Source organism: Oncorhynchus clarkii, chromosome 20 (genome assembly GCF_045791955.1).
Source record: "Oncorhynchus clarkii lewisi isolate Uvic-CL-2024 chromosome 20, UVic_Ocla_1.0, whole genome shotgun sequence".
Taxonomy (NCBI): domain Eukaryota; kingdom Metazoa; phylum Chordata; class Actinopteri; order Salmoniformes; family Salmonidae; genus Oncorhynchus; species Oncorhynchus clarkii.
Window position 1 is genome coordinate 26,775,752 of NC_092166.1, and position 12,158 is coordinate 26,787,909.

At 43.5% G+C, this 12,158-nt stretch overlaps 1 protein-coding gene across 1 annotated transcript; it reads right to left on the minus strand.

Annotated features, from left to right (window-relative positions):
* Positions 1-10,857: 10,857 nt before the first annotated feature.
* Positions 10,858-11,398, minus strand: LOC139377040 (sericin-1-like). Its single transcript, XM_071120103.1, has 2 exons — positions 11,209-11,398; positions 10,858-11,084 (listed from the first exon to the last, which is right to left on the minus strand). The coding sequence occupies exons 1-2, from the start codon at positions 11,396-11,398 to the stop codon at positions 10,858-10,860; spliced, it is 417 nt and encodes a 138-aa protein (XP_070976204.1).
* Positions 11,399-12,158: the final 760 nt, after the last annotated feature.

Consider the following 12,158-nt stretch of genomic DNA (forward strand, 5'->3'; position numbering starts at 1 on the left):
TACAGGAAGAGCACTGTTCTTACAGGAAGAGCACTGTTTCCATTGCCCTTTTGTCTCATTCCACAGGTTGTACAGTGTTGGGACGTGTCTGTGTGAATGGTTACTCCCTGTCCCACGGGGGCAACCTGTCATCGTTTAAAGGGTCCTCTCTCGTTGGCCTTGTTCATCTGAACCAGCAGCCTGCCAGAAAGTAGTCGCTGCTCCCACATCTGTAACAGTGCTGGCAGCACTCCTCTGATCCGCTGTGTTGACAGTGGAAGCACGCTCTCAAAGGTTTGCGGGTGCACTGCATTGCTGTGGTGCATATCTCTGCTGGAACTGGCCTACTTCTCTCACCTGTGGTTCAAATTGCTGTTGATGGCCCTGGATGGTTTCCCTCATCCGTCCCAGGCCACAAGCTGGCCAGGGCTGCTGCGGTGGGACTTGTGCTTGATAATGCGTTGTCATGCTGTCACATTGCTGCGGTATAAACACCGGTTGTTGTATGGATTCTCTGATTTGTGAGGCTTCAGCACTCAAGGTCTTTAACATCATCATGTCAGACCTCAGTTCTTTTAGCTATGATACCAGTTCAGGGGGAAGTTTTGGTGTATTCTGTTGGGGCGGGCATTTCTTTTCAACAAGAGCCTCATCAGTCTGAGCTGATTGGACAGTGCCGGGCCAATGTGGCATAGCCGTTTCTCTTTTGTTCTGTTTCTCTGTCTCGCTAGCACATGCAGCATTCCGTTTCTCTAGGAACAGCTCATCTGTAGTTTTTGTGTCTAAGAGGTATGGCTGCATGTACGTTCTTGTGTTGTCATTTTGTAGACCAGTCAGGACAGGATGCATGAACCTGCTCTGGACCAGTGCTGGGTCATACTTAAGACCAGACTTTGCTTCCTGTGAGGCAGACAGGATTTTCTGTCTCAGATCTAAGGAACGGATTAGGATGTTTTGTGGGTTCTCTTTGCTTCTTTATATTTCTGATGCGAGTTGGCTTCACAGTTCCTTTGCACCCTTCTCTTGGTAGTGAGACTGCAGTATTCTCCTCAGTGTGGGTAGAGTCAACTCTGACTTCTTCCAGATAGTTCCACATTTGCATCCCAGATGCAATACCAATACCAATCCCAGATGCTTACCACTGCATCCACTATTTCTATCTCTGGATACCATTTATTCAGTCTGATTTGGTGAGCAAGGCTGGAGAATGTGAGTCTGTCTTTTTGGCTTGGTTCACCTGTTGTCTTGAACTATTTGTGCCATACAAATAGTGAATTTGCACTGTGTTTTGAGGAGGGGGCGGGGCCTGGTTTGTGTCAGTGTCGTTTCCATTTTTGTTAATAACAAGCTCCTGCATCTCACTTTCCTTTTGATTTAGTGAAATCCTTAATTACTGTAGCTCTTGTTTGTAGTTTTTCGTTTTATTCATTTATAAGGTTCAACAGTTCAGACGTACCATCATCCTCTAGGTCTTTTACTTCTTCCCGTTGTGTCATGCGCATGTTCCTAGTTAGATTCTCTTAGTTTGGTCTTGATAAGTTATTTCAATGACACTGTCTTTCGTCAGTTTATACAATGCTCATTTCACTTCTATTTGCATTTCCTCTAATGCTGGTTCTATTTTACTAGAAAAAAAAGTTGACAACACTTTTCGTGAGGGTTCTCTTTTACTTAATGGACCTTGCCATTAATGTCCACTCTGATCTCAGTTTGCACGCACTCCTTTTTCAGTGTCTGTGAAACCGCCACTATAGCCATCTGTCACACTCTGTCATCTGCCTGAGTTGAATTTGATGAATGTTGTCGGTTAAGGGTCGTGTAGATGATCTTATGTGCATTTTAGCAGAGCTTCCAAAATGTTATACTCCTGAAAGGGGGAAATATGTTAATAAATCACACAGAGATTCGGCTTCAAGTCACTTGTAATGAGTGAGCTGGGAAGCCCCATGCGACCCTATAGGAATTCCTAGGTATAACCAATCAAACTCAGATCAGACATCAATAGAGAACACAGATCGCATAATCAACATTGAGATAAATGAATGGCATAATTACTTACTGGTACACATTATGATTCTGTATTATTATTTAGTTATTAGGCACTTTCAATTCTATCACAAAAGCATTCTCAGTTGAATGATCCATCTTGAAGCCAGAATGGTTAGGGTCAAGAAGATCATTCTGAGAAAGATAACGACAGAGTTCATCAGAGACAGCACTCTCAAGTGTTTTGGAAAGAAAAGAAAGAACATATACAGGTCTATATTTGTTGAAGTCAGATGAGTTGAGTGTTGGTTTCTTGAGGAGGAGAGCAGCTCAGGCCATTTTGACTTGTCAGGTATGAGTTGATGAGGGAAGTGAGGAATGGGAGACGGTCTCCAGAGGTGGCCTAATAATACAGGCAAGCTTCAGTTCTCACTTAAGCACGGAACCCGGTAGCGGGCTGAAATTCCACAACATACGGTGATCGCTGCATAAATAGTCATGTTAAACATTCATGAAAATACAAATGTCTCACATGTATCGAAAGCCTAGAATCTTGCTAATCCAACTGCGTTGTCAGATTTAAAAAAGGATTTACTGCAAAAGAATACGATGCGATTATCTGAGGATAGAGCGCCATAAAAAACAACTATTTCAACCAGCACAGGCGTATCAACATCACAAACTGCATTAAAATAAATTGTTTACCATCGACGATCTTCATCTGTTTGCAATCCCAATGCTCATTGTTACACAATGAATGATCTTTTGTTTGATAAGATACATTTTTATAGCCTAACACTGAACATTTTGTGAACCGCTGGTGTCGTGAATTCCGTCTCATTCCATTTTCGACGACACATTCCAGGTAAATAACTCACACAAAACGTGACTTTTCCAGTCATGTTTGGTTTCATTGCAATCAACTGGTTTGTTTGTAACACAACCAAACCTGATGGGCCATTTCGCGGGACGTATTGACTGAAAGAAACCGATTTGAAGACAACAAGTAATGACATCACTGTGCACCAATGATATGACCACTGTTTCGTTGATTGACTGTATTTTAACCCAATGACCACTGATCGTCTTGAAATCTAGCTGGGTAGATAGCCAATGAGCTGAGGTAAAGTAAAGAGAGTCATTCGCTATTGAAGTTTTATTCCGGAAGGAGCTACGCATTTTACGCACAGCATTGTTTTGGTAAACGCGCAGATTCAGCTGTTTATATATCAATCAGTATGGCGACTAAGTCAGGGAAAGCTAAATCTAAGTCAAGATATACAGATGTACAAACAATTTTAGACTAAATTGATCGGAAAAGTGAGACAGAGATTGTTGTAGGACGATTAATTTAGCGATTCCCAAGTGGAGGAATATTTTTTGAAAGGAGAGGACACTGTTGTAGCCACTGTGTATAATCTGTAACGGTGCCTGCAGAGAAGGAACAATGTCACCAATTTGGACTGGTAAGTTCTTCTCATGCTAATGCCCTTGTTTGAAATTAATAATATAAAATATTATTTGTGATTTTTTTAAATTTTAGAAGCAATATATAAAAATGTAATGTAATGAAATGTGATGAAATTATGTAATGAAATGTAATGAAAAGTGATGAAATGTGTCTGCCGCCCCACCCCAACCCACATGAAATAGCCTATTTGAGGCTGTTGAGGGGAGGGAAGGCCCACCACAATGGCCAAAGTGAAATGGAGACAGTAGATACAGCTGGTCTGTTGTAATATAATAGAGACAGTAGATCTAGCTGGTCTGTCATAATATAAATGAGACAGTAGATCTAGCAGGTCTATAATAATATATTCAACCTTATGTTCCCTGTACTCTATATATATACATCTGTTTATTATACCTCAGCAGCACAATATTGTGTAGAGCTTTGGCAAAGTGAGTGATGTTATATCCTTCCTGTTTGGCCCTGTCCGGGGGTCTCATCGGATGGGGCCACAGTGTCTCCTGACCCCTCTTGTCTCAACCTCCAGTATTTTTGCTGAAGTAGTTTGTGTTGGGGGGCTAGGGTCAGTTTGTTATATCTGGAGTACTTCTTCTGTCTTATCCGGTATCCTGTGTGAATTTAAGTATGCTCTCTCTAATTCTCTCTTTCTCTCTCTAGGAGGACCTGAGCCCTAGGCCCATGAGTCAGGACTACCTGGCATGATGACTCCTTGCTGTCCCCAGTCCACCTGGCCTTGCTGCCTTTCCAGTTTCAACTGTTCTGCCTGTGGCTATCAACCCTAAACTGTTGATATTTACTCTTGAGGTGCTGTCCTGTCACAACTACTGTGATTATTATTATTTGACCCTGCTGGTCATCTATGAACGTTTGAAAATCTCGGCCATGTTCTGTTATAATCTCCACCCGGCACAGCCAGAAGAGGACTGGCCACCCCTCATAGCCTGGTTCCTCTCTAGGTTTCTTCCTAGGTTTTGGCCTTTCTAGGGAGTTTTTCCTAGCCACTGTGCTTCTACACCTGCATTGCTTGCAGTTTGGGGTTTTAGGCTGGGTTTCTGTACAGCACTTTGAGATATTAGCTGATGTATGAAGGGCTATATAAATACATTTGATTTCATAGGGGACTGAGGGTCTTCCAAATATTGAAAGTGTGTAAATAGTTACCCATGTTATTTTGTAAATGTATATATTTTTTTCCATATTATTTTCTCCATTTTGGGGGGGGGGGGGGGGGGGGGGGTGTTAGAATACAATTTTGGCATTTTGTATATAGTTATTTGTTTCAAAATGTATACCTTCACCAATTTGGCCACTTGGGTACATTTGGGCTACTTGTGTGGGACACCTGGGTGACTTCATGATAAATGTCATGTAGCACACTCATTTTGGAAGTTATCATTCTGAAACTTTGCACAAGTAGTGTTCCCTCTTAAATGTTTCACTGAAATTGTCCCCATCATCCTATCTGAATGTTTGTTTTATCTTGTTCATTTTAAAGGTGATGATACAACAATCAAAATAAAAAACATACGTTTTTTTCGTTGTATTATCTAAACCAGATCTATTGTGTTATATTCTCCTACATTCAATTCACATTTACACAAACTTCAGAGTGTTTTCTTTCAAATGGTACCAAGAATATGCATATCCTTGCTTCTGGGCCAGAGCTACAGGCAGTTAGATTTGGGTATGTCTTCAGGCAGAAATTGAAAAAAGTAGGGGGGTAGCTCTAAGAGGTTGACTGTAGGCTGTTTATGAATTGACAAGTTACATAGGAAAGAGAGTATTATGGATCAAAAGAGGACTGGAATGCTAATGTGTATTGTACTGTCGTGTCTTTGGCATCATTAAAAGTGAAGACTGTTATTTTATCAAATCAATTCTCTGTAATTATTATTACGTGATTAAACTAGTCATGTAAATGTAATTAACTAGGAAGTCCGAGCACCACAGAAAGTCTTCAAATTACAAAGTTATAATTTTCAGAATATAACTCTTCAGATATTTTTATATCTGATCAATTAGTCTTCTATTAATTAAACTGTCTCCTGTCTCCTGACAAACGTCATCCAAGGGTTTAAGAGAAGAGGCAGCTGCACTTTGATAAATAGTATCACCATAATCAAGAACAGGTAGAAAGTTTGACTGCACAATCTGCTTCCTGCTGACTAGAGAGAGACTAAATCTGGTTCTGTAAAAAAGTTCACTTTAAATCTTAGTTTCTTAACAAGCTCAATTGTATGTTTTTTTTAAATAAATCATTGTCAATCCAAATTCCAAGTTATTTGTATGTAGGGACCCATTTGATTATAGAACCATTTGATGAGTAAAGATGCAATCCATATAAAACAATCTTATGAGAACTGTATTTAGTTTTGCCTGTTTTAACCCAATATAAAAAAAAGTATATTTTAATATATTACAAGTATACTCAAGTATACATAAATAGACAAAAAAAAAAAATATATATATATACTTCAAATACGAGATGTTGATTGTGTTGCATAACTTTGTTAATTGAATAAATTAAATAAGTATACATTTGTTTTGTTATTTGTAAACTCAATTTCCCTTTATCTAATATTAGGTTTCGATAACATTCAATATCAAAAATATGCAAAAATAGAGAAAATTAGAAAGGGGGCAAATACATTTCATGGCTTCAAGGAATTTGAACTTAACCCCATCAATCACACTTGCCTGATTTCTGTCACTAAGACAATCATGAAACCACAAACAGGGGTCAGAACTCAGGCCTATCGAGGACAACTTACTCAATAAAATAGCATGATCAAAAGTATTTTAAAAAATTGACAGCTCAGTGTCTAAGGTGGTCAGGTGATATGATCCTTAACTTGCCTCTCAAAGCACTTCATGATGACAGAGGCGAGTTCTATGTGGCGATAGTCATTTAGTTCAGTTACCTTTGCATTCTTGGGTACAGGAACAATGGTGGCCATGTGGGGACAGGGAGAGATTGAATATGTCTGTAAACACACCAGCCAGCTGGTCTGCGCATGCTCTTAGGACGCGGCTAGGGATTCCGTCTGGACCGGCAGCCTTTCGAGGGTTAACATGTTTAAATGTCTTACTCACATCGACCAAGAAGGAACCACATTCCTTGGTAGCTGGCCCCATCAGTGGCACTGTGTTATCCTCAAAGCGGTCAAAGAACGTGTTAAGCTTGTCTGGCAGCAAGACGTTGGTGTCTGCGACGTCAGTGTCTCGATATTGACGTTTTTCCTGTTTGATTGCCTTGTGGAGGGAATTACTACTCTGTTTGTATTCTGCATATTCCCCGTCACCTTGCCATGGTTAAATGCTGTGCTTTGTGCTTTCAGTTTATGCGCATATTCTGCCATCTATCCACGGTTTCTGATTAGGGTAAGTTTTAATAGCCACAGTGGATACAACATCTCCTATACACTTCTTGTTGAAATCAGTAACCATCTCAGTGTACACATCAATATTATTCTCGGAAGCTTCCTGGAACATATCCCAGTCTGCGTGGTCAAAACAATCTTGAAGGGTGGATTCCGATTGGTCAGACCAACATTGAATAGTCCTTAGCACGAGTGCTTTCTGTTTGAGTTTCCGCCTATAGGAAGGGAGGAGCAAAATGGAGTCATGTTCAGATTTGACGAAAGGAGGGCGGGGGAGGGCCTTGTATGCATCACGGAAGATAGAGTAGCAATGGTCAAGTGTTTTTCCAGCGCGAGTGCTACAGTTAATATGCTGATAGAATTTAGGTATCATTTTCCTCAAACTTGCTTTGTTAAAATCCCCAGCTACAATAAATGCATCCCCAGAATATATGGTTTCCAGTTTGCATAAAGTCCAATGAAGGTCCTTGGGGTGGTATCGGCTTGAGGGGGGATATACACGGCTGTGACGATAACCAAAGAGAATTGTCTTGGGAGATAATACTGTCAGAATTTGATTGTGAGGAAGTTTAGGTCAGTTAAACAAAAGGACTTGAGTTCCTGTATGTGGTTACAATTACACCATGAGTCGTTAATCATGAAACCCACCCCCGCCCTTCTTCTTCCTGGAGAGATGTTTATACCTGTCGGTGCGATTCACTGAGAATCCAGGTGGCTGCACCAACTCCGACAGTATATCCCGATAGAGCCATGTTTCCGTGAAACAGAGTATGTTACAATCCCTGATGTCTCTCTGGAAAGCAACCCTTGCCCTGATCTAGTCAACTTTGTTATCTAGGGACTGGACGTTAGCAAGTAATATACTCAGAAGCGGTGGGTATTGTGCACGCCACCTAAGTCTGTCGAGAAGACCGGTCTGGCTCCCTCTTCTCCAGTGGTGTTGTTTTTGGTTGGCCTCTGGAATCAGTTCAAATGCCCTGGGTGGTGCGGACAAAGGATCCACTTCTGGAAAGTCTTATTCCTGGTCGTAGTGCTGGTAAGTTTATCCCGCTCTGATAGCCAATAGTTCTTCCCGGCTGTATGTAATAACACATACGAGTTTTCTGGGCTAACAATGTAAGAAATAATACATTAAAAAAACTAAATCCTCCAAAGTTTCCCAAGGACTAGAAGCGAAGCAGCTCTCTCTGTCGGCTCCATTTTTTTGTCTCTTAGCTTGACAAGGAAGCATTGAAATGGGGCTATACTTATTAACATCTCTACTATCCCTGCCATTATGGAGTAGCAGCAGAAGAGCTGATTTCCAAACTTTTGGAATATTTCCCGATAACAATGTTAAATAAAAAATGTGGATTATTGAGCCAACAATGATGGGCGCTGAAAACTTAAGCAGACCAGGATCCAATTGGTCAGCCCATTTGGACTTCTTGTTGCCTATTGAAGCATCCAGGACTTATTTTTCTGTAAATCACAATAAAAACAAATGTTGAATATAATTTCTCTGATCATTCAACAAGTTTCCCCTATCAGCATCCAGCCCAATAACATTGTGAATAGGAAAAAAGTTCCTTCAAAGAGATAATAATGCCTTCTATCGCTCAATTCCCACAACCATGGGGGCATTCAGCTGAGCTAAAATGTGAGAGGACACAAAGAGACTGGCTGACCTCTGCCTTTCCATGCAGTAGACCACTTTGCCTTTTGTTTGACTCAAATTCAAGCATTATATGCCCTGGGTGGCATCGTGGCACAACTTAATTAATGAGCATTACGACAGCAGTCAATCACAACGAGCCGTGCTCTTATAAAAGCTTCCAGTCTCGCGTCATTGAGTTTGAACCAGCCCTGCCAGCCACACCCTGCCAGCCACCCCCTGCCAGCCAGAGTAGCCAAGTGCTTGTTGAGCCTAGTGGACCATCCTGTTTAACGGGCTAACCCGGGGCTTCAGAATGTGAGATGGGCCTGAACCATTTTGGGCAACGCTCAATCAACCTGATTCTAAAGGGTCTGTGCGTTGCGAAAGGGCTGTGTATAGTAGTACTGCAGTGTGTGCAAGTAGCAGATCTGCTCGACAAAGCAGGTTTTAAAGGTCATGTTTTCTCTGCCTCCGTGAATACCAGAACCTTATAGAGGGTACGGTTTACACACTACGTTGTATATGTAAATTAAAGAATGCCATTCAACTCTACAGTGATTAATGCTGTTAACCGAAGGGCTGCTGGGCTCGGGAGTTGTGACTGGATGGAAAGCCGCTCTGAAAGCCACCCCAGTGGCCACTATTTTTAGTTTACTGCTAACTAAGAAGTTGTTGAGAATTCCTCTCAAATCAATTAATCCCCCAGTGACGTGGAAACAAGCACTGTCTGACTCGCAACCCTTCTTCTTTGTTCATTGGAAAGGACATAAATAATATGGCACAGTTGTAACTTGTCAGAAATATAGTTAAGCATATGTGCAAGTTAAGCCAATAAACTTTCTTTTTTTTCGTGGGGAGCACAATGTCATGCTTCTGCCCTGCCTTACAAGAAGCCAATTATATTAGCAGCGTGGGACCTCCGTTCGACATCCCGTGTCCTGATACTCTAATGAAATAAAAGTGGTTTCACACATACTCCTGCTGTGTCCTTGACGCTTTGAAATGTCTACTTTGCAATTTTAGTAATTTGGGCAAGGGGGATATTTTCAAAGATACCATGGTGTCAAGCAGACTCCGCAGGGAAGAATTTCAGGCATCCCAGCTCACATTTCAATATGACGTGGCACTAGTCAGTATCCACCAGGGTATACTGCTGAAAATACATAATACGTGTTATAATACATGTTAACATGTCATAATGTTCGTATCAGACCATGTAGCAATCTTTTATATAATACTGAAATGTTGGAAAATGTCAATTGCATCAGTTGGCTTTTACATACAAAAATGTGAAATACATCTTACAGTACAAACTGGATTCTTTAATTTCTTTTCTGGAGTGTAATGTCAGAGTAGAAGAGACTTGTCACGTTCTGACCTTAGTTCCTTTGTTTTGTCTTTGTTTATATGGTCAGGGCGTGAGTTGGGGTGGGCAGTCTATGTTTGTTTTTCTATGTTTGGTTTCTGTGTTCGGCCTAGTATGGTTCTCAATCAGAGGCAGGTGTCGTTAGTTGTCTCTGATTGAGAATCATACTTAGGTAGCCTTTTTCCACCTGGGTTTGTGGGTGTTTATTTTCTGTCTTTGTGTTACGTGTGTATGTCACCAGACAGGACTGTTTCGTTTCGTTCGTTCATTTTGTTATTTTTGTATTTATTCAGTGTTCAGTGCTTTCTTTAATTAAAATTATGAACACTTACCACGCTGCGCTTTGGTCCTCCTCTCTTTCTCCCGAGACGATCGTTACAGAAACACCCACCACAAAAGGACCAAGCAGCGTGGTAATGGGCAGCAGCAGCAGCGATGTCAGGACTCCTGGACATGGGAGGACGTTTTGGATGGGAAGGGTTGCTACACATGGGAGGAGATCCTGGCTGGAAGGGATCGCCTCCCACGGGAACAGGTGGAGGCAGCTAGGAGAGCAGAGGCAGCTGTAGAGAGGAGCCAGCGATACGAGGGAACACGGCTGACAAGGAAGCCAGAGAGGCAGCCCCAAAAATGTATTGGGGGGGAACACAGGGAGTGTGGCTAAGACAGGTACGAGACCTGCGCCAACTCCCCGTGCTTACCGGAGAGCGAGAGGGACCGGGCAGGCATCGTGTTATGCGGTGGAGCGCACGCTGTCCCCGGTGCGTGTGCGGTACATTCCAGCTCCTTGTATCGGCCGGGCTAGAGTGGGCATCGAGCCAGGTGTCATGAAGCCGGCTCTACGCATCTGGTCTCCAGTGCGTCTTCTCGGGCCGGCGTACATGGCACCAGCCTTACGCATGGTGTCCCCGGTTAACCAGCACAGCCCAGTGCGGGCTATTCCACCTCGCCGCACTGGCCTGGCTACGGGGAGCATTCAACCAGGTAAGTTTGGGCAGGCTCGGTGCTCAAGAGCTCCAGTGTGCCTGCACGGTCCGGTCTATCCAGTGCCACCTCCACGCACCAGCCCTCCGGTGGCAGCCCTCCGCACCAGGCTGTCTCTTCGTCTTCTCTCTACAGGTGCTCCCGCCTGTCCAGTGCTGTCAGAGCCTTCCTCTCCAGCGCTGCCAGAGTCTCCCGTCTGTCCTGAGCTGCCAGAGTCTCCCGTCTGTCCTGTGCTGCCAGAGTTTTCCGTCTGTCCTGAGCCGCCAGAGTCTCCCGTCTGTCCTGAGCCGCCAGAGTCTCCCGTCTGTCCTGAGCTGCCAGAGTCTCCTGTCTGTCCTGAGCCCCAGAGTCTCCCGTCTGTCCTGAGCCGCCAGAGCCGGCAGTCTGTCCTGAGCCGCCAAGCCGCCAGTCTGTCCTGAGCCGCCAGAGCCGCCAGTCTGTCCTGAGCCGTCAGTCAGCCAGGAGCTGCCAGAGCTGTCTGTCACGCCGGCGATGCCAGAATTGCCCTTCACGCCGGAGCTCCCGGAGTCTCCCGACTGTCCGGTGCCGTCCTTCACTCCGGCGCTGCCGGAATCTCCCGTCCATTCGGGACCCATAGCTAGGGTCTCAGTCGGAGGTCGGCGGCGAGGGTCGCCGCTCGTAAGAGGCCAAGGGGGCGGTTGAGGAAGCAGAGAATAACTGTGGTGAAGTGGGGTCCACAACCCGCACCAGAGCTGCCACCGCGGACAGACGCCCACCCAGACCCTCCCCAATAGGTTCAGGTTTTGCGGCCGGAGTCCGCACCTTTGGTGCTTCTGACCTTATTTCCTTTGTTTTGTCTTTGTTTATATGGTCAGGGCGTGAGTTGGATTTGGGCAGTCTGTTTGTTTTTCTATGTTTGGTTTCTGTGTTCGGCCTAGTATGGTTCTCAATGAGAGGCAGGTGTCGCTAGTTGTCTCTGATTGAGAATCATACTTAGGTAGCCTTTTTCCACCTGGGTTTTGTGGGTGTTTATTTTCTGTCTTTGTGTTACGTGTGTATGTCAACAGGACTGTTTTGTTTAGTTCGTTCATTTTGTTATTTTTGTATTGATTCAGTGTACAGTGCTTTCTTTAATTAAAATTATGAGCACTTACCACGTTGCGCTTTGGTCCTCCTCTCTTTCTCCCGAAGACGATCGTTACAAGACTTCTCTAAGTCATCAACTCCAAAGACCTCAAATTTTACAAGAGTCAGGGATGTTTGTTGTAAATGCTCAACATGCTGTCATAAAATGTGCCAAGCTGTGTTTGATGGTGGGGGTTTAAAACTCCCTTGTCCTAATGAGCTCTCCCTCTAACAAACAGATGTGAGCGAAGCAGCGCTGTGTGAAGTTAA